The sequence below is a fragment of the Trichechus manatus genome, unplaced genomic scaffold (assembly GCF_000243295.1).
Source record: "Trichechus manatus latirostris isolate Lorelei unplaced genomic scaffold, TriManLat1.0 scaffold00001, whole genome shotgun sequence".
Classification (NCBI taxonomy): domain Eukaryota; kingdom Metazoa; phylum Chordata; class Mammalia; order Sirenia; family Trichechidae; genus Trichechus; species Trichechus manatus.
Window position 1 is genome coordinate 28,734,320 of NW_004443937.1, and position 25,431 is coordinate 28,759,750.

The 25,431-nt window shown below is 57.5% G+C and overlaps 2 protein-coding genes across 7 annotated transcripts; both read right to left on the minus strand.

Annotated features, from left to right (window-relative positions):
* Positions 1-258: 258 nt before the first annotated feature.
* CAMKV (CaM kinase like vesicle associated) lies at positions 259-11,257 on the minus strand. Of its 6 annotated transcripts, none has more exons than XM_004368546.1 (12): positions 11,060-11,208; positions 4,531-4,639; positions 4,289-4,420; positions 4,044-4,118; positions 3,700-3,838; positions 3,447-3,567; positions 3,202-3,277; positions 2,969-3,105; positions 2,728-2,806; positions 2,397-2,484; positions 2,008-2,116; positions 259-1,908 (listed from the first exon to the last, which is right to left on the minus strand). In XM_004368546.1, exons 2-12 carry the CDS (start codon positions 4,623-4,625, stop codon positions 1,550-1,552), a joined length of 1,410 nt encoding a protein of 469 aa, XP_004368603.1. In that variant the 5' UTR covers positions 4,626-4,639; positions 11,060-11,208; the 3' UTR covers positions 259-1,549. The 6 variants fall into 6 exon arrangements, with proteins under 6 accessions (XP_004368603.1, XP_004368601.1, XP_004368605.1 ...); XM_004368547.1 differs by having other exon boundaries at positions 1,493-1,908; positions 4,330-4,420; positions 11,060-11,205; XM_004368549.1 differs by having other exon boundaries at positions 1,522-1,908; positions 3,700-3,709; positions 11,060-11,211.
* A 3,293-nt stretch (positions 11,258-14,550) lies between these two features.
* On the minus strand, positions 14,551-18,225 carry LOC105756213 (proline-rich protein 36-like). Its single transcript, XM_012555170.2, has one exon. It carries the CDS (start codon positions 18,223-18,225, stop codon positions 14,587-14,589), a length of 3,639 nt encoding a protein of 1,212 aa, XP_012410624.1. The 3' UTR covers positions 14,551-14,586.
* Positions 18,226-25,431: the final 7,206 nt, after the last annotated feature.

Below are 25,431 nucleotides of genomic sequence, written 5' to 3' on the forward strand. Positions count from 1 at the left end.
TTGGCCCAAGCCCAGTCCAGGACCAGCCACCCACATGGATCTCTAGAGTCCAGAGGACACTTCCACCCCCTACACACACACCAAGGGGCTGGAGAGAAACATGCTGTAGGGGGATGATATTCACTTTCAGCCCAGGCAGTTCACATGGCACTGAGTACAGGCCACTACCGAACCTGTTCCCAGATGCCCCCTCTCCACTACTTTCCAAGGGCCCCTCCCCAGTAGGACAGAGGAAGCAAAGGCAAGAGGGTGGCCAGAGGCTTTGGCAGGGTAACGTTTATTTGCCAGGTTCAGTAGGCACTCAGCCCACCAACCTTCACACACACACCAGAGCAGACCCACAGGCATGCAGGGAGAAGGGCAGGACCACCACAGAGAGCTGAGTGGGGTCCGGGATTGGTATGGCTGCCTGCCCAGACTGTAGTGGGGTCTGACAAGGGTACCTGCCAGGAGCATCCATCAGGGAACTGGGGGGCCTTGTTCCACTTCCTCATCCCAGCAAAAGCAACTCAGCATGGCTCAGAAGGGGAAGTGGGCTGTAGAAAGAAGGGGTTCCACTCCATTTTGTTGTTGAATTGGGAGGGCAGATAATATGCCCGTGTAAAGGGCAAACCCCCAAATCATAGACTATGGGGCACTGCCATGAGGCAGGCATGCTGAGATAGAGAGGACTTAAGGGCTGAGCCTGAGAAGGAAGGCATTTAGGAAGAGCAAGGGCATATCAGCCCTCCATTTGGCCCAGGGTATGGACCCAGCTGGGCTGGGCAGTGGGTGCTGGGCCTGCACTCTGCCCTCCCTGACTGTCTCATTACCACATCCTTACTGCTCCCTCCCCTTATAGGCTTATTAGGCTTGGGGTCCAGGGCAACCCAGTGCAGGACCCAGGAGACAGGAAATGACACAGGGATCTTGGGATGGACTTTCAAGGGCCAAAGATGGAAGCTTCTACCGTCCTACCCACTCTCTTCCACGTCTGAGGGCCCTTCCACTTCTCTGTGGGCCCTTGCAACCAGTCTTGTCCCAAAGCACCCAGCCCTACATTTCTGCATTCTCTGTCTCAGCTTGTGTCCTTTCTTGGAGCAGCCCACACACTGTGGGCACACAGCTTCATGTGCAGGAGCCTAAGACTGCTGACTCTCTGGGCAAGGCCACCTGAGTTTGGCACCTAGGAGAGGAGGGGACCTGCAGGGCCTGACTGGGGGAATCATGAGGCAAGAAGGGATGGGGAAATGGAGCAGGAAGCCCCTGAGTATCCCTAGAGCAGCATCCCACAAGGAACAGAAACTGGTGAAGCTAGCAAAAGACTGAAAAGCCACAAGGAATCCATGCAGGGGCTGGGGCCGGCCCTGCTTCTGGCCTGCCCACCACTCACACACATATGGGAGACAAGACTGCTTTCCCGTGACCACCAGATATGCCCCATGCTGGGGGGCAGAGAGGCAGGGCAAGGAAGGAGGGCATCATGCTGTGACTATGTACAGTGAGAAGCCCCCATCCACTCTCCCACCCTCCTGCCATTCCCCACCCCTCCAACCACCAGCCTGCCCACTCAGCTGGTCTCCACCCTTTGAGACTCCTGGGCACAGCCAGCAGCCTCTTCCCCTTTACTAGAGGGTAGAGCCTGGACTGTCGCGCCCTCTGGGGCTGTGCTGTCCGGCTGGGCCAGAGCCGGCTCAGGGGTGGCAGCTGATTTGGGGGCCAGTGTGGCACTGCTTTGGGTGGTAGGCATGGAGCCCTCTTCCATGGCTGGTGTGGCTCTGCCATCAGTGGCTGGAGTGGCACTCCTGTCGGTGGCTGGGGTGACACTCCCATCAGTGGCTGGGGTGATGCTCCCATCTGTGGCTGGGGTAACACTCCCATCAGTGGCTGGGGTAGCACTGCCATCCGTGGCTGGGGTGGCACTACGGTCTGCGGAGGCCACATTCTCACTCTTTGTAGCAAGAGCAGCCTCGCCCTCTGCTGTTGGAGCTGGGGCAGCCCCACTTGCAGCTGCACCTGCCGTCCCGCCTGCAGCCCCAGGGGTGGCAGTATCTGTGGCTGAGGCAGACTGGGCTGCAGTGCTGGACTGCTCCGGCGCCCGGAGCCGTTTCATGAGGGTGGTCACTCGGACAGCCTTCTGAAGGAGGACAGTGAAGAGAGGCTCACGGTGAGGCTTTCAGAAGCTGGACTCATTCCCTGGCAGTAGCCAAACCCAGCCCCTTCTGTGGTGTCCCCAGCTGCCTCCAACTGCCCTAGGGCCAGGGACCCAGCTGCTTAGCATGCCTGCTTTAAGGCAGTGACTGGCTATAGCCACTCCTGATAGCTGAAGAAAAGTTTGTGTGGTGCAAGCAAGAAACAATGGGTGCTCAGAGGAGCACTTGGGGTCAGACCAGGAAAGAAAGCCATCCAAGCCTTACCTTCCACTTGGCCCTGGCAAAATTCTTTTCAATCTGGGCACAGACACCATCTTTAATGTTCTTATCAGAAGCAGCATTGCCAGAAATCCTAGAAAAGACTTGAGTGCATCTGGTTCTGAGGGAGTATGGGCCTCCATGGAGCCTGTCCAACACTTCCCTGTGGGATCCAGGGACTACCAGACAGAGCCTTCAGGCTGACCTGAGCTCTGAGTGCCCCCCACCCACTCAAGGCCTCATGGACGGAGGCTGCTAGGCGTGAGGAGGCCAGAGGCTGAGGGAACCCTGGTGTTAATCATCTCCCTCCTCTCGCCCACCTCTGGGCCCTGCTCACCATTCATGGGAGATGGCCTCCTCCGCAGTAATCCGCTGGTCTTGCTCCACCTCCATCAGCCGGGTGACCAGGTCTTTGGCTGGGGACAAAGCCAGGGAGGGGCTATGCATGGGCACCCGCATCTAACTGTCTAGAATTGGATGAATGGGCTGCAAGGCAGGAGTGGAGTCCAGCAGAGGAGGCTGTGAGCAGCCCCTGCCACACACACTGCATTCTACCTGCATGCCAGGCACCTCCTTACCCGCCTGCGAAATGTCATCCCAGTACGGAGAGTCGAATTCATAGTCACCGGCCAGAATCTTGCGGAAGAGATTCTTATCATGGTTCTCATAGTCATCCTCCTCCACCTCCTCATAGAAGGGCGGGTTCCCTGAAAGCCTGCGTGGAGATCAAAGGGCAGGGTCACCCAGGAAGGCCACAGACACAGGCTCCCATCCTGCCTGGCTGAGCCTACTCGCCTGCCCGTCCACTCACAGGATGTACATGATGACTCCGATGGCCCAGCAGTCCACAGGCCTTCCATACCGCTGCCGGCCTACCACCTCAGGGGCTGGAAAGAATTTCCATCTGCTGGTCAGTATTGCACCTGGCTAGGCCAATACCTGCCTGGTACCATACACACCCACTTCCTGCAATGGGGACTTCATTCTACCTTACCCAGAGCAGCTGCTTGAAGGCTACCCCCAACCCTGCCCTGTCCCCGTTCCCCCTCTGCTTGCCCAGGTACTCAGGGGTCCCACAGGGGTCCTTGATGAGGCCATTCTCCAGCTTGGCCAGATGGAAGTCGCTGATGACAATCTTCGAGTTCTTCAGCCGGTTATAGTAAACCAGGTTCTCCAGCTACTCCAGCCGGGGATGGTATGAGGGTGGGCAAAGGAAGACACCGTGAGGGCCTCAGAGGCCAAATCAAGGCCCCAAGGTATTGCCCAGCCCCCAGCCTGGCAGTCCATTGACCCTAGACCATGACCTCACCTTGAGGTTCCTGTGTACGATCTTGAGTGAGTGCAGGTAGGCCACGGCCTCCAGGACCTGCCGCACCACGTTGCTTGTGTCTCGCTCCGAGTAGTAGCCCTGGTCCAGGATCCAGTCAAACACCTCCCTCCCCGTGGCCCTGAGGGACACCAGCCCTTGAGCCCGGAGTGGGCAGGATGGAGGTTGGGGAGAATGCTTGGGAGGGCTGCCTGCGCCAGGCAGCTGGCTGGGCAAGGCACAGGGATCTGGGACCCCAGGGGTCCAGAAAGAGGGCTTTCCCTGGGTACAGAGGGTGGGGCAGGTGAAGGCCCTGGGGAATCCGGGGACCACAGACCCGCACTCACAGCTCCAAGAAAATGAAATACTCCTTGCGGGTCACAAACACATCCACCAGTTGCAGGATGTTGGGATGCTTCACCCTGGCAGCGAGTCAGTAGTTAGGGCTGGGTGAACCCCTGGGAGAGGCTCTGGTTGCCACTATGGGCCATAGCAGATTAACTGACCAGAAGCTGATACTGCCTGAGGCCACCTGCCCTCCAAGCCCTTCCCTGCTGCCTGTTATCCCACTGTCCCCAAGCTTCACACTCACATCTTGAGGATGCCTATCTCGTTCTTGGCTGCCTTCCGCACCTTACGGCCATCCCGCTTCTGGAACTTCTTGCAGGTGTGCAGTTTGCCTGTCGTCTTGTCCTTGGCCCGGAAGATCTCACAAAACTCTTCACTGCAGCCGGAAGGCACCCTACTCAGCCTGGGCCTGATTGTCGGCTGCAATCCACTCCCCTTCCCCCAGCCCTAGCCTGCCCACCCTTGCCCACCAGGCCCAGCACTCACGTCTTGATGACCTGTCCCAAATCATATCTGTCAGTCACCTCCGACGGCTGGTTATAGTTCTTCTTGTCGCCCAGAGTCACACACCCAAACGGCATTGCCAGGCCCTGAGCTGCAGACAGAATAGGTCTAGCTCAGCTATACCATTCCACTTCTCACAACATAGTGGCCGCCTCTGGGAGACCCTAGGCTGGCTCAGGCCAAGCCAAGGGCAGAGACCTCACCAGGAGGAACTAAAAGTTAAGCAGGCTGAGATTCTACCCCTGCTTTTCTAGCCACACCCCTGGCCCCTCAGCTGGGATGCCTGGGCTACAATAGCTTCCACTTATGAAAAATGTAAGGGTAGTGGTGGTTCAATGGTAGAATTCTCACCTTCTGTGTGGGAGACCTATGATGCTGAATAGGTTTCACTAGAGCTTCCACATTAAGACAGACTAGGAAGAAAGGCCTGGAGATCTACTTCCAAAAATCAGCCAATGAAAACCCCTATGGACCACAACGGTCCCATCTGCAACTGATCATGGGGCTAGTTCAGGAGCGGGCAGCATTTCGTTGCGTTGTGCATGGGGTCTCCATTTGTCAGGGCTGGCTCAATGGCAGCTAACACCACCACCAATGAAAAATGTATACAACGGATATATCAGAGGATAGTTTTGCATTATATAGATTCAAAAAGGATCAAAAGATCTCTTTAAAAAAATCTTTAAATTGCAGCTATTTCACAGGTGAAGGGGACTGTAACCACCACCCACCAGATTGCCAGAGATAAAATTCTAAGGATATCAAGTGTGGGTGAAGATGTAGAGAACATAACACTGCTGGTAGAAGGCAGCTCTCTCCTTTGGAACAGTTTGGTAAAACTACTAAAGTCAAACATACTCTATGAACCAGCAACTGTACTTCTAAACATACACTCTACAGAAACGTGTATATTTGTGCATCAGGACACTCGTACAAGAACGTTCATAGTGGCAATATTAATAATTGCCCCAAACTGTGAACAGCCCAAATATCCAAGAACTGAAGAATGTATTGTGGTATTAAAAAAACCCAAAAAACCCAAACCCCTTGCCAACAAGTCAATCCCAAATCATAGCGACCTTACAAGACGTGGTAGAACTGCCCCATAGGGTTTCCAAGGAATGGCTGGTGGATTCGAACTCCTCACCTTTTGGTTAGCAGCCGCGTTCTTAACCATTGTGCCACCAGGGCTCCATTGTGGTATAGTCACACAATAAAATATTATACAGCAATGGAAATGAAGGAGCTATAGCCATATCTGAAATGGTTAAGTGACTCCTGCACCCAAAGGAAAAGGCACTCAGAGCCCTTGCTCTGAGGTAAGCTTTGTGGGGTGGGGGGAGAGGGGGTGTGGCTTGGTGATAGTCTCTAGACCTTTGCAGACTTGACCTCAGAGCCTGCCTCCTCAGTGCCTGGTCAGTGTGACACTGTGGCCACAGCAAGCTCTGCACTGAGGCTGCACTGAAATTGCTCTGCCTCTGCTGACCGGGCATGTTCTCCCTCCACATCGATTAGCACTTGCTGTGCACCGGGCCTGGGCTGGGGCCTTGGCTAACTAGATGCTCCCCTACCTGGAGGCAGCCTCAGAGTAGTAGAGAATGGAGGACACCATCCCTTCTCTTCCCAGAGGGGAAGACTTGGGCCAGAGGGACTCTGCCAGCTAGGACGAATGGCCAGGGCCAGATAAGCCCCCCGGCCAGCCCTGGCTGCTGCTCACTTCCTCCCCAGCAGAGGCCAGTCACCCACTTCCCAGGGCTCACAGTCCTGGGAAGTTCTCCCTCAAATCGGCCTGCAGCATTAGGAAATAAATTCCATCATTCCCTCATCTGGGTTGCTTGGGCTCACGAAACACAAACACATTTCATCAGTGTCATTCAAGTCAGGGCTTAAGCCATCTTGTGAGACATCAAAGAGGCAAACAAGAGAAGCTTTGAAAATCATCCCCAACTGAGTGTCTTTGCCACCACAGCCACAGTGCTGCTCCTATGTCTTCAGGGAGGAGAGTGTGGCTGGAATCCTGCTCTTGCAGCTGAGAGTAGTGGCATGGCCTCCCACCACTGCCAGCCACCTTTCTCTGTGCCATAATAGTCTGGGGAATAGGAAAGCATCAGTCCTCCCAGTGGCTCTGGTGGGCAGCAATTCCCTTCCCAGGCTGGGTTCTGAGGGCCACGCGCTGGACAGGAGGGTGGTACCTCAGCCTGCAGGTACCCCACGAGGAGTTGGGAGGGTCTCCTGTCCCAGATTTATTGCTTTGCTTATATGATTCCCTCTGGCAGGAATGCCCTTCCCCCAAAGCCTCCCATCAGAATCCTATGATATGTCACAGCAGAGTTATTTATAACATAAAAAAATCAACTACCTAAACGTCCAACAACAGGTGATTTGCCAGTTTGACTATGTCCACTCAATGGCAGGAAGTGTGGGCTGCCCACCTCAGCTTCCCTTTGGCGAAGCCTCTGCATGAGTGAGGTGCTGAGACCAGGGCTAAATCTCTTCTTCCATTGTGATTTCTGACATTATAAGGTTGTTTGTGCAATACAGTGTCTAAAACAGTCCTGATGCTCCAAGGCCAGACTCAAAATGTTATTCCTCCCAGACACCTTCCTCAACCTCCACCCCACCCCCAACACCAACAGCTCCCTGCCCTGCAGGGAAGGCGTGGGAGGTTTTGTATATGCTGTCCCCAATCCTAGGCCCAGCTTTTTGCGGCCATGCGTATGTACTGGTGCCCAGGAGAGCCCAGCACGGATCCAGTGGTCTGTCTTCACCATTGAAAGCTCACAGTTGCATAGGCCCAGAGCCACGTCCTACAGGCCTCATGGCTGGGGCAGGGGCAGAGCAGGGGCAAGGACAGATCTGTTCCCTCCCACTATGGCTACCTTGATCTCAGTCAGTCATTGCTCCTTCTCACCAATGCAACTGCACTTGGCTTGGGCACACCCAGAACTGGCCACAGGAAAGAGAGAGGAGAAAGGGGGGGTTCTACTTCCAATTAGCGCCTTGGTCCCCTCTACCCCCACCCACTACACCATCTGCTCCCCACTGCTGCTGCCTGGTAGGCTTCGGATGTATGCACCAAGACTTCGCTGCTCGCTTGTATTGAGAGGGGCTGCCAGGCAGAATGGCGTTTGCATTTCTCACTCCCTGTGGCCCAGACAGCCCAGACGCAACCCCTGAGAAGAGAAAGTTCTCCTCAAGGTGACACAAGACCTAGGCTCTGCCTCAGGTCCCACATCGGGACATGGGAGGGCACAGGAGCACCATAGCAGCCATTTCCCTGGGGATGTGACACCCGCCACTGGCTGCAGAAGAACTGAACAGTATGCAAAGGCAGCTTCGGGGGACTGCAGAGCCTGGCCCCGCCACTGCCCTCTGGTTGCCTCTTAGAAAGCCTCAGGGCCGACCACCCCTCAGTTACTGCCTGCCCCTTGGGCTTGACCGCTGGGCTCAGGGAACTGGGCCTCAGGCAACTCTAAGGGAGCCTCGGCCTACTGTGCCCTGGTAGTAAACGGTCCCTTTGGGGCCCTACTGCAGCCTTAGGTGAGTCTGGCCCAGGGGAAGCCCAAGTGGGACAGAAGCCAGCTCAAGAGGATCAGATACCCCACATCAGGGTCCTGCCCCTTCCTCCACTGGGGTCAGCCTAGTTCAGGCCCCCACCTTTCCTAGTCATCAACAGGAGCTTCCCGTTGCCCTGGTCCCCTGCCCCATGTGGGGATCCAGAGCTTGCAGTAAATCTAGGGAGTCAAAGAGGCACCCAGGAGGCCTCCAGCTGCCTCCCAACGACTGTGGGCAACACCTCCCGATTTAGTGCAAGCTGTGAACACCAGCCTGCGGGCACCCCTTACCCTCCCCCATTTTCTGTTTCTGTCTGGGGCTGGGGCTAGTTTCCTGCTGCAATGGACATGCCCAGGCCCAAGCCCTGCCTGGCCCACAGCTGAGCCTTCACCTGTAGGGCCAGGGGAGGTGGAGGCCTTACCTGAAGAGTCTGTGTCACAAGGTAAAGCCAAGCTTCTAGCCCACCATCCAGCAGCTTCAGGGGATTGGGCAGGGAGGTACCCTGGGGCCTGAGACTCCAGCTAAACCACGGATGACGACAGCTCCTGAGGCTTACTCTCCCCCATCTAAGTAGGGGGTATGGAGGGGGGTCTCTTCAGTCTTGAGGGTAGGCATTCAGTCCAGTGTTGCCTCTAGAAAGTTCAGCCCTCCACCTGCTGACCTGGGAGGGATCAAGAGCCAACTGGTCCCTCTCAGGTACCAGGGGTCCCACCCTTTGAACCCCTGCTTCCCTGTGGATGGAAGAGGGGAAATGCAGAGGAAGGCACTGGGGTAAAGGATTGCTATGGTGATGGAAGTTTTAAAACTCGGGGACCAGGAGAAGTGAGGTGTTGGTCAGAACCCCTCTCCAATAACTTCCTGATACTTTGGCCTGGTTCCTTCCCCACTGGGGAGGTTCTGTGACTGGGGTCCCCATCAAGGAAGGGGAGGTGGGAGTACTGAGAGACTTTAGAAAAGAGAGAGAGAGGCAGAGACACAATGAGACAAAAGCAAAACCTGTGATGGAGGGAGAGCAAGGAGGTAACAGAGGAAAAGGAGCACAGGCAGAAGGGAAAGGGAGGTGAGGAGGGGCTTCTGAAGGAGCCTGTGAGTACCCAGCAGAGCCCTTAGGCTTCCGTGGTCGTGTGCTCTGCACACCTGTGCCAGAAGCTGTCCCTGGTGCCTGGATCTTTAGCACCAAACCCTCCTATATCCCCTGAGCTCGGTATGCGACACATGGCCCTGGGGAAGAAGTCAACTGTTGCAGTCCCTCAGCCAGGGCAGTCCTCAGTTCCTTTCACTGTCATCAGAGGTGAGGCGGGTCCAACACGTTGAAGGCACAAGGGTCAGGGGATGGAAATGAGGCTTGGAGACCTGGCTGCCTCCTTTTACGGCCTCTCCTCAGCTGATCCAGCTCTGCCCGGTATCCAGTCCCCCCCACCCCCCCCCCCCGCCAATCGTCTCCTCTCCAGGCTTTGGGTCCCTAGGGCCTCTCCTGCAACTCAGCCTAATCCCCCAGTAGTGGATCCTGAGAGAGGGCCAGAAGTGGCACCCCAAGCAACCCAGCTGGGTAACAACTGCACAACCTTCCCTCTATGCCTCAGCTTCCCTGGACAGAGATCAAGGAGTCGGTGGCTTCCTCCCAGAATGGAGGACTACCTGCCTGCCTGTGAATGGTGGCCAGGACATGGGGTTGAGAGGAGGGACAGTGGCAGACATGTGAACAGCCAGCCTAGGGCACCTGGAGGCCCATCCCAAATGCTGTAAAAGAAAAGGAGAAAGACCCCTGCCCCCCCCACCCCCATCAGCCTGGCACTGAGGGAGAAGGAGACACCAATTTCCTAACTGAGGAAACAATGGTGCAGCAGGCAGATGGAGCTGGCAGGAATAAGTGGGGGGGTGGGGTGGGGGGAGGGTTAGTTCTCTGCAGGTGGTCCTGGGGGGCTTAAAGCCTAGGACTGGGAGAGAGGAGTCGGGACAGGGGCTGGAATGCTATGGGCTCTGAGCTTTTGATGAGGGGCAGAGGGCCCTGCTGCCTAGGAGGGAACCTAGTTGAGCAGGCTCTGTCCCGTGGCGCGGGGGGGGGGGGGTGCGGACAAAGGCAGTTTGGCAGAGCTGTGGGGGGCTGGGACGTAAGAGCCCAGGGTCTCTGCGAGACACTACTGGCTCAGCTCACACTGTCTCACCACCCCCCGCCCCCCCGGCAGGGGGCCTGCCTCTCACCGTGGTGCCACCTTGACCCCCTTCCCCAAAGCTGCTCGCCTCCGCGGGCACAGCACACACATGCGGGAGGTACACGTGTGAGCACCAAGCCCCGCACCCCAGCGGGAACATGTGCCACCCCCACCCCCACCGCGCACGTGGGTCTGTGCCCCAGACCCCCGGCTGGCTTCCACTTCAAGCCTTGGCAGCTGGAACTAGGCTGGGGGACCGCGGTCCCCAGGGACTTGGAGCCTCCTTCCCCACCCCGCGGCAGCCCCGCCCTGCCCCCTTCGGGTTGTCGCCAATAAAGAACTCTCCGTTGTCATGGAAATTAGTGACTGCTTAGCGGGAGGGAGGGGGCCGGGGGCAGTTGGGAGGGGCTGGAGGCAGCTCTGAGAGCGGGGAGGGACGGCTCTGCCCTCGGCCCCCACCCCCAAGAGGCACCACGCATCTTCGAGGGTTAATGTTTTGTTTGACAATTTGGAGCCTAGCGAGACAGACTGGGGGGCGCGGGGTATTTGCCTGGACTTAAGTCGCACGGGCCCCACTTCCCCCGGGACCCCCGAACGGTCCGAGGCGACAGGGAACTTGAGATCGACCCTGCACGCCGCCCCCGGATCTGCAGAGCCCGCGCGCTCTGCCCCCGCCGGGACCCCGAGTCCTCGCGGCGCCCCCGCGCACTCTGCGCCCCGAACCTCGAGCCGGCGGGACTCAGCCCCCCAGAGCCCCCCAACGTGCGTTCTGGAGGCCACCCCCGGCCCGGCCCGCCCCGCACCTGCAGCGCCGGTCCGTCAAGGGGAGGAAGCGACCGCGGGCTCAGCGGGGCGCCAGGCGCTCCGGGGGCGGCGGGCAGAATCCGCTCCGGGCAAGCGGGGCAGACGCGGCGCCAGCAGCAGCCGCTTCGGCTCGCAAACCTCTAGCATCGCCCGCCGCTCGCCGGCATCGGATTCGCACCCCGGGCCGGGGGCGGGCTGGGGGCGGGGCCTCCTTCAGCCGGCCCCGCCCCGGGCCCAGGAGGAGCCTGAGGCCGAGATCTCATGCGCTGGCCGGCAGACGCGGGATGGCAGCGAACCCGGTGCCCACTGGCCTTTCTAGCCCTAGCCAGGCTGTCAAAGGCTCCCTTAGGCCCCCTGACCGGGACTGCCCATTGTAGGAGGCAGGAGTTGGATTTGGGAGGTAGCCTGAGGACTGAAGCTGCACAGAAGTCCCTTGGCAGGCAGTAGTCCCCAGGGAATGGGCGCTGCTCAGCTCCCAAACCAGACAAAGGGCAAAACCACGTGGACAGTCGCTAGGGCAGGCTGCTCCACTGACTGGCGTTGCCTGACTAGGAACACATGCAGGTGTGTGGGTGGGTTTTCAGTGTGCAGCACAGTCAGGACCCCAACCCTGGTGGCAGAGCCTCCTATCCCATCCTGCTTCCCAATCCTGCAAGGCCAAAGTCTTTTCCGTTCCCAAGTCCCAGCCAGGGTGGCTGGTCCAATCTGCCCCCTCCTGTGTGGCACAGAACTTCCCAAGCTATAAAAGTCACCTACAATATGGTGTGGATTCTGCTTTCTTTCAAGTCTAATCAACCTCAAACATGTCATGAGCAACGTCACCATAAGAGACCTGGGCTGGAACACACAGACACAGGAGAACACTGGCACCGAGGTGCCCTGCCAGTCTTGGTCCCTGACTGGAGGAAGCTCAGAACTGCCAGCAAGAAACTTTCAAGGAAGTCTTTGGCCGTTTCTCTGTCCCTTGTAGGAAGGCAGATAGACCCAGTGCCTGAACCGCCACTCTCACAAGCCTTTAGGATCATCCTGAAGGCTAGACTTAGGCCTCACAGTGCCTGGAGCTAGACTCAACCCCACCCCGCCTCACACACCCCACGCCCCCCAGCCCCAGTGAATCTTCTGACCTGGCCCTGGGAGGACAGAGTTATCCCCAAACCCTTGGCCGTGTTGAGTAGTTCCCCTAGCTTCCCAAGAGAGACTTGATTCCCCTGCACGGTTCCCCATGGCTGATGGCAGGAGGGACTGCCCAGGTGCAGAAGCCAGGGCTGGCGCTGGGGTTGGGGCTGGAAGGCTAGCCTGAGGAATAACTGCCTCGAACAAGGCCCCTCAATATCTTCCTCCAGAAGAGGTGTCAAAGGATCCTTCAAATCTTTCTCTGGCTTTGGGTTACCTCCTTCAGGCCTCTGGGCTCTTTGGGTCTCAGTCACAGCACCAACTCCACCACTGGGTCAGAATCTCCTGCTATGCTGGGCATCTGCAGGGGAAAGCTGGCTTCTCATCACAATTTGCTTAGTTAATTTCTGCAGAATGAATGAATGGCCTGGCACTCAGTCCTTCCTGTCATCTGCCCACTGTCCTTGAAACAATAGGTCTCTGAGTTGTGTGGTGTAACTGAAGCATGTCACACATGTTTTCTGTCTTTGCCAAGGTCATGGCTATCCAGGCAGTCATCAGTGGGAAGCCTAGGGGCCAAGAAGAAGCTGGAATGGGGGATTTAGATGCAGGGAAAAGGGTGACTCCCTGGAGCCCCACTACTGCTGCCAGTACTCCACCTCTTCTTAGTCCTGTGCACACTCCGTGTGCGTGTGGGTGAGAGCACGTGGCAGGGTGTATGAGCACATGTGTGTGTGAGTGTGTGTGCGTGCTCTTGTGCTGAGGGAGATGGCAACAGCACAGTGTATGCAGTGGTGCTCAGGGGCACATGTGTCTGCATTCTGTGTGCACCCAGGCATGCTTGCTTGCACGTGTGTGCGGATGCTGTAACTGGTCCCTGGAGCCACTGGTCCTCCCCACCTCCCTTCTTGCCTGACAGGATTGTGGAGGCTGAATCTGGGGGAGCACCATTAGGGTGTGAGAGCAGGCCATGGAAGGGGCTGGACTATGCTCAGGGGCGGGCAGGGCCTGTGATGACCCTACATGGTTGGTTGCTCCCAGTACCCCACCCAGGGCAGCCCCTCACAAGTATGTAGGGGTAACCAGCTCTTTGCCCTCTGAGAGGGCAACCCGAAGAGGAGAACCTAGGGTTGTGGCTGGGCATGGCTTGTCCCATCAGCCCCCAGGCAGAGAGGCACATAAAGGGAAGGACCAACTCCAGTGTTTCGGCTTCAACCTCAACCTGCCCTCCTGGCAGGGGGCAGGGGGTAGCAGCAACAGCTGAATGCTGTCCTCTAAGCTCTTCCAGGCCACGGACTGGGCCAGTGCAGTGCTTCATTCCTACAGAGCCAGATGGGGCCGGGGGCCATGGCTTCTAGCCACCCGACTGGCCAGAGGGGTGAAGGGAGGCCCCTCAGCCCCAGATAGAATTTGACACAAGAGCAGGGGCAGTTGGCATTGGCATTCCCTGGTAACCTCTCTGAGGACCCTCCTGAGGAGGCCTCTGCCTGGTCACCCTACAGACAGAGGCTGCCCTGGTTAGGGGACTGAGAAGGGGGCCCAATGTTTACATGTCTGGTTCTGACCAGAGCAAGACAGTCAGGAGGCCAGGACAGGGTGTGAGCCTCTGTATTCACTCTGGGCAGAGCAGAGCCTCATCCCTCAGCTCAAGTTGTACCTCCCACCCATGATTCAGGACTTATCTGCCCCCCTCCCACCCTGGGAAACCAAAGGCCAGCACTCTCATACCCTCACACTCTGGCTGGCCAACAGGAGCCCATGCCAATCCAACATGGAACTCCAGCCAAGATTCAGATGCCAGGAGGCACCTGCATCACCAGGCCAGCTCCCTAAGAAGCCCAGACTCTGACAGGGTCTTTTCCTGGGGTCAATACTCTAGGCCCCTAGTCATCTTTCGAACTGCTTGGTTGTTCATGTCGCTGGCCTCAACCCCCAGGAGAGGACCCAAGATAGGGGAGAACAAGCATCTTTTCCTCTAGAGCTTGGGGAGTGGGGTCCCCACCTTCATCCCCCTCCCCCCACCCCACCCCCATTGTGACTCACTCTAGGCTGTGTGGGTTATTACATTATGTTTGAAATTGCCATGGCAACCAGCTGGCAATCAAGAGTAATTGCACTTGTCACCAGGGCAACAGGGCAAAACCCACACCAGCCACTCTCTGTGGTTGCCCTTGGGGTGCAGTAAAGGCCAGGCCAGACCAGAGCCAATGCTAGCCAAGGGGCTTGGGGGCTCTCCAAAAAGGGTAGGATTGTCAGGGCCCACGGAGTTTGCGTGCAGAGGCAGGATATGCCTTGGGAGTGCCAGGGCCCCCACCTCCAACCCCACACCCAGACCCCTATTCCTCCCTGTACCACCCTGTGCCCGAAACATGCTGCGGTGTTCAAAGTAAGCAGAACCATAACTTTTACATGCTCACAGATGGTACTTATAGATGGCCCACGGGCCCTCTTCCTCATACTCACGACGGCTGAGCCACAGGCTCTGGAAGGAGTCCCGGGATGCCATGATAGAGCCCCCAAGCCAGGCAGCGATAGCACGGTGGGGAGAGCCTAGTACAGTGGCACGGGGGCCCAGCTCCTGTCTCAGGCGCTCAGGAAAACCATTCAACATGGTGCTGCCACCATCCAGCACCACGTTGGCCAGCAGCTGCTCTTGTTGCTTGGCCTCCAGCCGGCTGATGCTTAGGAGAGCCAGCTGTGGGAGGCCCGGCTGGCTGAGGCCTAGCAGGCTGGGCTGGAAAAGGGCCTCAGGGCAACGAAAGCGCTCAGAGCCCAGTGTGATGACCTGCTTGTCTGGGAGAACAAAGTCCACCGGGGCCTGGGCCTGGGTGCAGGCCATCTCAGCTGCCATATCCATGGTCACATAGCAGCTGGCCTCCTTAATCTGGTTGACCAGTCCTGCCTTGGGCGGTGAGTGGCCACCTGCCAGCAGCAGCTGAGCCAAGTATTCAGTAAGGTCACAACCAGCAACATCCAGCCGGTAGGTGTCAGGTGGGGCCAGGTCCCCAGTGAGGATGGGTGCCACATAGGAGGTGCCATAGCCACTGCCCAGTACTAGCCCAGTGGTGCGCCCATAAGCATAGAGCGCCAAGAGGGCCTGATGTACTGTCTGCATGGCAGGCACATGGAAACGCTCAAAGAGTATCTCAGCTACCTTTTCTCGGTTGGTGCGCGGTGAGATAGGTGAGTCCGCCACAAGCACAGCCAGCTCCTCAGGCTGCACGCCCAGCCTGCAGTAGAACAGGTGTTGCCACAACACTTCCAGTGCATCCCAGTCAGAGATCACACCTCTGTTCAGCACTGGGTAGGAGCCCTCTTGGTTCTCAGGTACCACGTACCGGGGCTGGCCCTGGGCTGAGTGCTGCAGCAGTTGGACACGTGAGGGCACCACACTGAGGACATGGTTCTCCCCAGCCAGTCCACATTTGGTGAAGCCTGTGCCTGTGTCTATCACTATGGCTGCCATGTCCTGGTAGGTGCCCAGGGAGTGGCGGCAGATCACTGGGGACTGCACTGGCAGAGCATCCATGGTGGACACCAGCTCATTGCATGTCTCATGGAGCAGGCCGAGGCGTGCAACCACTGAGGACTGTGTGATGTCTTCAGCTGTCATCTTGAGTCGGGTACCTTGGGGCTCAGTGCCCACCATGGTCATGGGCAAGACCTTGCAGCCAGTGCCAGGCGTGGTGAATGTGATCAGGGAAAGCTGTTCCTCCTGGGCCCTGGGGGGGCTACCAGAATGCCATGCAAGCTGATGCATGCTGGAACTTTGAGTGGCCCCGATGCTGACCTTCTCTCGGCTCACATAGATACAGGTCTCCTCAGGGGCCAGGGGCACCTGAAGTACCCTCACTTGAGTAGGCAGGCCTAGGGACTCACCTTCCTGGCACAGGGTGGAGGCCTGTCCAGGCTCCCTAGTGATACGGGATGCTTTTGAGGGAGGGGGGTCTTTGGTGGAAAGGGGTTCTCTGGAAAAGGGTGGCTGCCCAGTGAGAGTTACCTGCCTAGTGAGAAGAGGCTGCCCTGTGAGGGGGAGCTGACCAGGAAGGGGAGGCTCCTTGGTGGAGGGGGGCTGTGTCTGCCCAGTGTGGAGGGCCTGACCAGTGATAGAGGGCTGCTCAGTGCTGGGCAGCTGGTCAGCAAGAAGAGGCTGGCCAGCAGGGGGAATCTTCCTGGCAAGGCAGGGCTGCTCAGCTAGGGGGTGCTGACCAGTGAGAGGGGACTTCCCAGCACCTTCAGCTAGAGGATTGTCGAGGTGCACAGTAGTGACCTCTTTCCGGTTATGACTGGTCATGTCCTCCTGAAACTGGGTTCTGGGTACTTCCTGTGGATTGGCTGGTGGAGCAGGCTCTGGGATCTGCTCTGAGTTTATCCACTGCAGTTTCTTGGTCTGGACCATGGAGGCATCTGGCATCCTGGAGGTGTCCAGCACCCAGATGGTATGACTGGGTTCATTTTTTTCTGCATCGGGTTTAGACCAGCCAGGATTGGGGACATGAGTCAGTATCCTCTCACCAAACTGGAGTGGTATCGCCAGTGGGATGGGCCCAGTAAGCATTCCGACCCTGATGGGAGTCTCAGTACCAGGAGAGTTCTGTGACTCCAGGTGGATCCTAGCCTCTTTGGGAAGTAGGGCTACCTCTCGGTAGCTGCCAGATGAGAGACTAGAAGGCACGGGGCTGGACAGCATGGGTGTGGTGGACCAGAAGCTGGAGCGATTGTTATCAGGGGAGTGGATGGGCATGGCCAATGATTGTGTATTCTCAGGGATGTAGATGGATGGGCGGTTGGGCATGACGCCCACCAGCACTGCCTGTGAGCCCATGGGGTCATGGCACAGCAGCCCCATCCTTGTGTTGCCCGTGGCCATATCAAACACCAGCACACGGTCTTCCATGGCTTCCCGGAGCTGGCAGGTGGGTGCACTGGAAGGGGGGATCTGCACGGCTTCCCTGGGAGACTCGACTGGAGGCTGCCTGTGGCAGGTTCCTTGGTAGGTAGGCAGTGGCACATTGGCATAGGTGTTGTTGCAGATGTTTAGGGGCTGCTGGTCTGGCTGAGAGTTGCAGCCCTCTTGGCCAATCCTCTGGGGCTTGGGGGTACCTGGGAGCTCTGGGCCTGGTGTTGGGTTGCATGGTCCAACCAGGAGCTTCACCACCAGTTTCTCAGGTTGCTTGGGTAACGTTTGTCTTCTAGTAACCTTGTGCTCCTGGACATGGTCTGGGGCCCCCACTGGAGTGGATGGTGGGGTGAGAGACTCCTCCTGAGGCTGGAAACTCACTTTGTCCTGGCAGGATGTGCCCATTTTGGAAGACTCCAAGGGGACTGACCATTGGTTGCCACACTTCCTGAGTGGGAGATCTTGGGACAGATTCTTGGTGATGGCAATGGTGTCAGTCAGGTTGCCAAGGGTACAGGTATAAGGTTCAATCACAACGGGCATTGGGGCCACATCCAGAACTGGAGTAGTAGCTCGAGCTGGAGTTGAAGGTGGCAGCGACGTAGAAGAAGCTGTAGCTTGAGCTGGGCATGGGCACTTGCCTTGGCCCTGACCTTGGGCTGGAACCTGGGCAGGAACCTGAGCTGGAGCTGGAAGAGGACCCTGGGCTATAGCTGCCCTATCCTCCCCTGAGGGGAAGTAGGGTAGCCACCGGCTCTTTCTAGTGCCCAAGGGAGCCATCTGGTCAGCGATGCTGGAGCCTTTGCCCCAGCCCACCAGGACTTTGGATGGGGCCTTGCCCTCCCCCACAACCTGCACCTGAAGCCGGGGATGGCAGGGTCCATGCTGGGTCACGTCACTGATGGTGCTGCTGTCACTGTGCGTCTGCACAGGTAGAGCCAGGGTCCCGTCCTCCATGATGAGATGTGGCTGGGCTCTGGCAATGGGGCTCTGAAGAGGGCCATTGGGGGAGAGTCTTGGGGCATCCTGGGAGGCCTGCTCACAGCCCCATTGGGAGCTAACCCGGGGAGGGTCCTGGAGTAACTGGTGAATGGGCTCAGGGGTGTGAGCCTGGGAGGCTGGGCCACAGGCCCCTTCAATAATGGGCTCCATGGACAATGACAACCCCTGCCTGAAGTATAGGGATCCTGAGCTTATCCATGGCCCCTGAGACCCTCTGAGGTCACCCCCTAGCTGCTGGCTTCCAGCTGAGGGGAGGCTTTGGGGGCCTGATGGATCAGGGCCCCCCACCTTCTTGGTGGCTTCCATAGTCCTGCTCCATGCTCTAGGTGCCCTGCCCCCACTTCATTGCCATGGCAACCCACACATCACAGCTCCCAGTGACCTGGGGAATAGCAGAGTGTGGGAAGCCAAGGGGCCCCACCCCCTGAGGAATGGGGGCCTACCCAGCGAGGCTTGGAAGGCAGAAAGACCCAGGGACCCTAGTGAGGTCTGCCAGCTCCAGGTCAGGTTCTTCTCCTCTTACTAGCCAGGCAATCACTCTGCCCAGGCCAACCCGAGCGAGGCCAGTGCCCCCAGGGGGAGGGGTGGTCCAGTGTAAGGCTAGAGGAGAAAGGTAGGCAGGGGGACTGTAAGGAAGCCTCTGGGCTCCCAGCCCATACAAGATGCAGGGCCTGATTCTTTCTCCTCATTTCCCATGTGGCAACCTGAGACCCAAGCCTTGACCCAGGAAATGCAGTTCTATACGTGTGGACCAGAGGCCTTCTAGGAGGCCCAAGCCCCTTTACCATTTATTCCTGGGAGGCAGAAGGCGGTGAGGGGCCCAGGCTCAGGCCCAAGTTCCCCTCCCCCGCATTCCCCGGCTTCCGCTCCAGGGACAGCAGCTCCTTGGCAGTCTCTCCTGCTCCAGATGGTTCTGTTCTGCCTGTGCCTCATAGAGCCCCCTCCCCAGAGCCACAAGTCCCTGAAGCCCAGGGCCAGTATCCTGCAGAGGTGGGGATGGGGGTGGCAAGGGCAGGAGTGGGGCTTCTGCTCAGAATCCTCAAGTTCGAATGTTTTGGCTCCTGTCACCTTGTGTCAGCTTCACCTTGGTCAGACGCAGGGGCAGAACAAGGGCACTGGGCATAGGGCTAGGCTACAGTGGCCACAGAGCCAGCTAAGTGGCAATTACAGGATGGGGCACACAGTAGGGACACAGTGAGCACAGGGCTAGCCACATAGTAGGGATGTGGCTGGCACAGGACTGGGAAAATGGTAGGGATGTTGTGGGTAACAGGGCTGTCCATACAGGGGAGACAGGTTGGGCACAGGACAGGGTACATAGTGGAGATCTGGCGAGCACAGGGCTGGGCACAGGGCTAGCTAAGCAGTGGGGATATGGTGGGGACACAGTAGGGATGTGGCAGGTACAAGATTGGCTATACAGTGGACACAGTGCTGGCCACATAATGGAGACATGGATATGGAGGGTGGATATGGAGGGCACAGGGCTAGGTATATAATGGGGACACGGCAGGCACAGGATGGGTCATACAGTGACCGACTGGCTGTTCACACAGTGGCAACATGGCAGGGCACAGAAGTAGGAACACAGTAGGCACAGAGCTATGTATACAGTCAGGACAAGTTCAACACAGGACTGGACACAGAGCACACACATAAGAAATGTAAGCTATCAGACTAGGTGGCCAGTTCTATTCTCCATTTCTCAGGTCACGAAATGGGTGGGAGGTGGGGGCAGGACCTGCCTAAACCACCAGCCCAGGTCCAGGGGTGTCCTGCAGCCACAGGGAACAGGCCTAGGCAGCAGTTTCGGGAACCGCTCATTGCCACAGACCTGTGTCTAGAGGTTCTGACCTGCGATGGGGTCAGGCCATCCTCCGTCCCCCCAGCTATGATCTCTGGGCCGCCTCCCTCTGTCCTCCAACTCTGTGTCCTTTCAGGCCTCAGTCTTTCCACCTAGGAAATAGGTTTGTGAAGAGTGCAGCTGCAGGCTTGTTCTCCAAAGCAGTGTGCTTTCAGAGGCTAAAAATTGTGCCTCCATTTGGCCGTGGGGTGCAAGGCTATGTGACCTGGGACCAAAGCTAGCACTGTGTTGCAGCCTCACCTTCCTGACTTGACACTGGGCAAAGCCTGACTTAGTCATCTCTCAGGCCCCCTGGGTCCCCTCCCCCTTCCCTGGAGGCCGCCTTTGGTTAAGAATGGGGACAGATGGCTCTGGACACTGAGGAGGAGCTGCTCACCCTCATGATGTGGCCCAGGAAGGTGACAGAGCCCAAGGGTTTGTGGCCTGCATGCGTGCCCATGTGCACACATGCTCACCCTGCTCTCTAGTCCATTGCTGTACTGAACACTATTAACTTCATCGATCTCTGGCCCTAGACCAGCTGTTTTTTCCACAGCAGAGATGCCAGTAGCAGCCTCTGGTGCCTGTGCGACACTTGGGCTAGGCTGCACCTGGGAGGGCTGGGGAGGCATAGAAGGAGGCCCTGAGAGACCCCGGCCTGTTCAACCACCGAACCATCCCTCACTGACTACAGAAGTGAGGTATAACACTCCTTCCCAGGGATAGGGAGCCTTTGTGAACAACTGGCCTCAGGGCTGAAGGGAGTAGAGGGGCTGAAGGGTCTGGCCCATGAAGGGAGGCCCAAAGGAGGCAGCCAGGAGAAAGGAGATGGCCCTTCCCGCCAGGGAAGCAAATGCCCCTTATAGCAATAATAACAGTGACTGGTATTGATCGTGTCTTTCTTCTGGGCCAGGGCAGTGCTGAGCACATGTAACTCAGGCTCACAGCAATTCAATAAGCTGGGCACTTTCCTCATTTTACAGATGAGGAAACCGAGGGAGAGAACTGGCAGAGCTCTCAGCTAGTGAGTAGTAGAGCCAGAATCTGAAGCCAGACCACCAGGCTCTAGACCTACACTTTAAAATCTGTAGTACCACCACTGGGTGCCATGTGTGGGCTTTGGCCCTGTCAGAGAGGAGCCAGCATGCCTCCCTTCCAGTACTGCAGCCCCAAGTCCCACACCCAAGCTTGTTTCCTGCATAGACCTACCTCTCCTCCCAATAGCTTAGCAGGTGGCTCAGGCCCAGGAGGGAGCATTTTCTCTGTTGGCGTCTCTAAGCCAGTGCCCTCTTAGTAACCTGGTGGTGTTGAGTATAGGTCAGCTACACACCCTGTGGATCTAGGGTGAGTCTCTTTTACTCAAAATTCTCAGCTGGCCAAGAGCCCATTCCGACTCCATCTAGTTGCGGGGGAGGGGCAGCAGGCTAGGTAGAAGGACTCCCATGCTGGGCCCCTTCTCTCAGCTCCTAGAGACTGGGCAGGGATAGCATCTCTGTGCCTCCCTCCCCCCACATATTTTTAAATAGTCTCTCACCAGGAAGAAGGGCATCCAATTCTATTTTCGATTCTGGGAAGTGAGGAGGGCCAATATGTTTCCATGGCAACCTGGAGAGCCCCTCCCCCAGGCTGAGCCCATTCCCCAGTCTGAGTGCTGTCAGTGGTGGAGGGAACAAGGAGGAACTAAGAAGAGCTCAGTCTGAGGATGATACCCGGCTTCTCTGTGAGGGCAGGTCCTAGCGTTGCCTTCCCTCTCGCCTCTCCAGGTGGGCTTGGGGAGAAGGCCAGGACAAGCCCCTTGTAGAGAGGGTGGACCTTTAGGAGGTCAGAAGATTTGGGTTGTCCTGAGAAACCCTTCTCCCCCATGGGTCAGGCTGGAACCCTCCCACCCAGGAAGCCTTGAGGATGGAGGGGAGTGGCAGGACGGGCATGGAGGGGAGAGTACAGAAGTCTTCACTCTACCAGGAGCTCGTGGCCAGCCAAGTCCCCCCAGGCCTGCTTCTCCAACACAGACATATTTTGAACTCCACTGCACTCTCAGGAGACAGCTCTGTTGAGTTCCTGGCCTTACACCCTTCCAGTCTAGCTGCCCTCCCCTCCCTGTGCCCTGGGAAGGCTCTGGACATCTAGGATCAGCCAGAGCTTAAAGGGCTCCCAGCGCAGCCATTCACTTGAAAGTGGAGCAAAAAGTGAAGTCTGTCTCCCTAGAGGTGCATCCCTGCCCTGTTACTGTCCAGGGGCTCATACTCCAGCCCTTCTGCTCCAGAGGCTGCAGATGGGGAGCATTTAGATCTGTGGAGGGAGGGCATTCCAGGTAGGAGCAAGCCCAGGCAAGGGTAGGCTTCTGAAAACCCTCTCTTGGTGCTGATGGGATAATTGAGGCCCCCAAGCAGGAAGGCATGCATTCTCAGTCTCTGAGCTCCATGTCCAGTGCTCTGTCCTGTCATCCTCTCTAGGCCTTCTTCCTGAAGCTATCCAAGTGACCTATGAACCCTAGACATCCTGCTTCCCTGGAGCTTCTCCTGGCAAGGGTGCACCCATTCCACGGAGGCATCACCATGCTTTGAAAGATTTGGCACCTTCAGCTCCCTGGCCTTCCTAGTTGACCCCAGAGGAAGACAATCAGGGTGCAGGGAACCCCAGCCGTAGGGGAACCTGTAGAGGAAGTGGGGGGAGATAACCTAGTCTGGACAGGAAAGGCAGGATCCACCCCTGCGGGCAGGACGAGAGGACATGGCTTCCAATCTCTAAGGCGCAGGGTAATTAAATAACAGATGTTTAAACAACCTTCCCTGCAAGCCGGTAGTGCAGTGACCCCTCTGCTGTGATGTGTTACAGCTTAAAAATAGCCCACAAAGAACTGCTCTGAGCCCCAATTGACTCAAGCTTACGTAACCCTGCGTGAAAGATGGCCAGCCGCACCAGCATGGAGGGAGGGCAGCAGCACAGCCGCCCTGACTGCTCCACAGCTGGCTTAGGGGCTGGGCGTGCTCCTCACCCTCCCTGGGAGCAGGCCCTCCAGAAGCCAGCATCGGTGGGGGCAAAGGAAGTGCTGCTGGAAGCATGTGTGACCTCCTGACTGCCAAGCAGAGATTTCCAACCATGCCTGCAGAGGGGATGTGCAGAGGGCTGCCCTCCTTCAGGGTCCCTGTAGGATCCAGGCCCAGTTGGTGGGGGGCTGACTTAAGCCCATGCCGGCAGGGTGACTGAAGCTGCCCAAAGGACTCTTTTCCCCCTTGAAGAGGGGACTCCCCACATGTTAGCAGGACTGATGCCTGGCTGAAGCTGTCACTGCCATGGAGTTCAGGTGTGGAGCTCTCTCCTTTGGGGCCTCCAAATCCCCACAGTCCACGTCAAAACACCCCAGGAAGGACTTGCAGCATGAGGGAGGAATACTGGCTTAGAAGCTGAGTTCCGTGATCTTGGCCAGCAGCTGCTCTGAGCCACTGCCTTCCCTGATGCTTCCCCCAGATCCCAAGTACCCAGTCCAAGAGGCCACAAGTGTGCAGGTAGCTGAACCAACCTGACAGAGGAGGTGAGGATGCCCCTGGCATTGGGAGCCTCTGGTGTGCACCAGCTCCTCTGCCACTACACATGCTGTGCCCACCAGGGGTTCAGCACTTTCCCTCAGCTTCCACCACCTGAACTCAAAATAGCAACTGCCATGAGCCTGGCCTCTGAGCTCTCATGGAGCCACAGTGATACTGGTAAGGGCCAAACACCAGGGCCCTCCTGCCACCAGCCCAGCGAAGAGCTGGTCATCAGGGCCATTAGAACTTCTATTTCCGTTCCAGAGCCAGGGCTGCCAGACGAGTGGAGCAGAGGTAGTAGGGGGACAGGCGATTGTGATGGGGGAGAAATCCAGTGCTAGGGTCCTCTTTGCCAAGAGGAGAGCGAGGAGGGATGCAGCTGCCACTCTGGCATGGTCATACTCTGCTCTCCCTCTGCCCAAGCTTTTCTGAATGTTCTTGTTGCCTCTCTCCCCAGGGCCGCTCTACAGTCCCTGGCAATAGGTCTGGCATGAACATCCTGGAACCAGGGGCAGAGGATGCCCAGGTCACTGAAAGAACAGAGCAAGATGAAGAGCTCTTGGTGAGGCTCAAAGCAGAGCCACTCCTCCCTATAGAGAGGCAGGGAATTTGAGTTCCTGTCTGGGATGGACTAATGGGAATAGGCATTCAGGGGAAACTGTTGTTTCTGATGTTGCCCAAGGGTGGTGATGTGAGGTGGCTGGGATCCAGGTGCCACACCTATAAACTGAGCTGGGTCAGGCAGACTCTGCCACCCACTGGGCAACTGCTGCCTATCTTTGGGCCAGGGACTCCTACCAGGGGAGTACCAAGCGTTAGGGCTGGGTTCCAGATCATCATCATTAGACGAGAACCCAGCCCACTCGGGGCCACTGCAGCCAGAAGTGAATGTGGCCACTGCCCAGGCTCTCCTGGCACCTGTGCTCACTGGGTTAAAAACCTTGACAGCTGGGAACAAACCCCAAAAGAGAGTGCAGGGAGAGACTGAGGTTCAGCTGGCCCCACTGTAGAATATCGGGGGTGCTTCATGGAGTCATCCCCACTCCCCCAGGCCAATGAGCCACACCTCTGGGATGGTTGGACTCCCACATGGGCAGAGCAGGGGTTCTGGTTGAAGAGATCTCAGCTCCTGGGTTCCTTATGGAGGGGAGTTCTCCAGCCTAGTGTTGATAAAAGGTGTTTTTCATGTCACAGACTGGCCGATGGAGGCTTAATGCTCAGCTGCTGACTCCTGGAGCTGCTTCTCCCCAGGCAGAGGTGGTAAGTGCAAGAGATGCAGCCCAGGCCTCTCTGAGCCTCAGATATTTCCAGCAGCACTCTCTCCCTCCCCTACCCAGCAGGCACCGGGTCCTGCTGTCTCCTGCAGGTGAAGGGAGTTAGGTCATGAAATGGGCCATGCTGAAGGAGTGGCTGGTGAGGCCCCTGTCCCATGAAGGAGCCAGGGTTTGGGATGGGCTATACCTGGAGCACTCAGGTGTGCCTTCCTACCCAGAAAGCCTTTGGCTCCCTGGGAAAATTGCCCCAAAGGCTGGGGCTGAGGTGTAAGAGGAATCTCAGGCCAGACTCGTGGCCCCTCACCAAACCAAGTTAGTCTGCCCCATGCATGCCCTCCAGGTGCTAGACAACAGTGATACCAAAGGGCAGTCAGGAGGGTATGAGTCATTTGGTACCTCCTAGGCCCCAGTTGGTAGCCTGGCTTCCACCTCAGCCTTTACTGGCACCTGCTTGTCTCTGGGCTATGACGGAGGAGACAAGGCAGAGGTGCTGGCACCTGCTCCCCACAGCTCATGGTGGTAAGGCCAGACTCCCAAACCCCTGGAAGAAATCTCTGCTCGCTCCATCCCCACCCTGATGGCAGGCCCAGATCTACCAGGGCCACCAGCAAACTTCCTCTTGCACTAGCTGCCCACCATGCCTGAGGGACTACCCAGGCCTCCCTCTGGAAGGGGTGGCCCAGCCTTGACCAGCCCTGGAAGCCACCCAGGA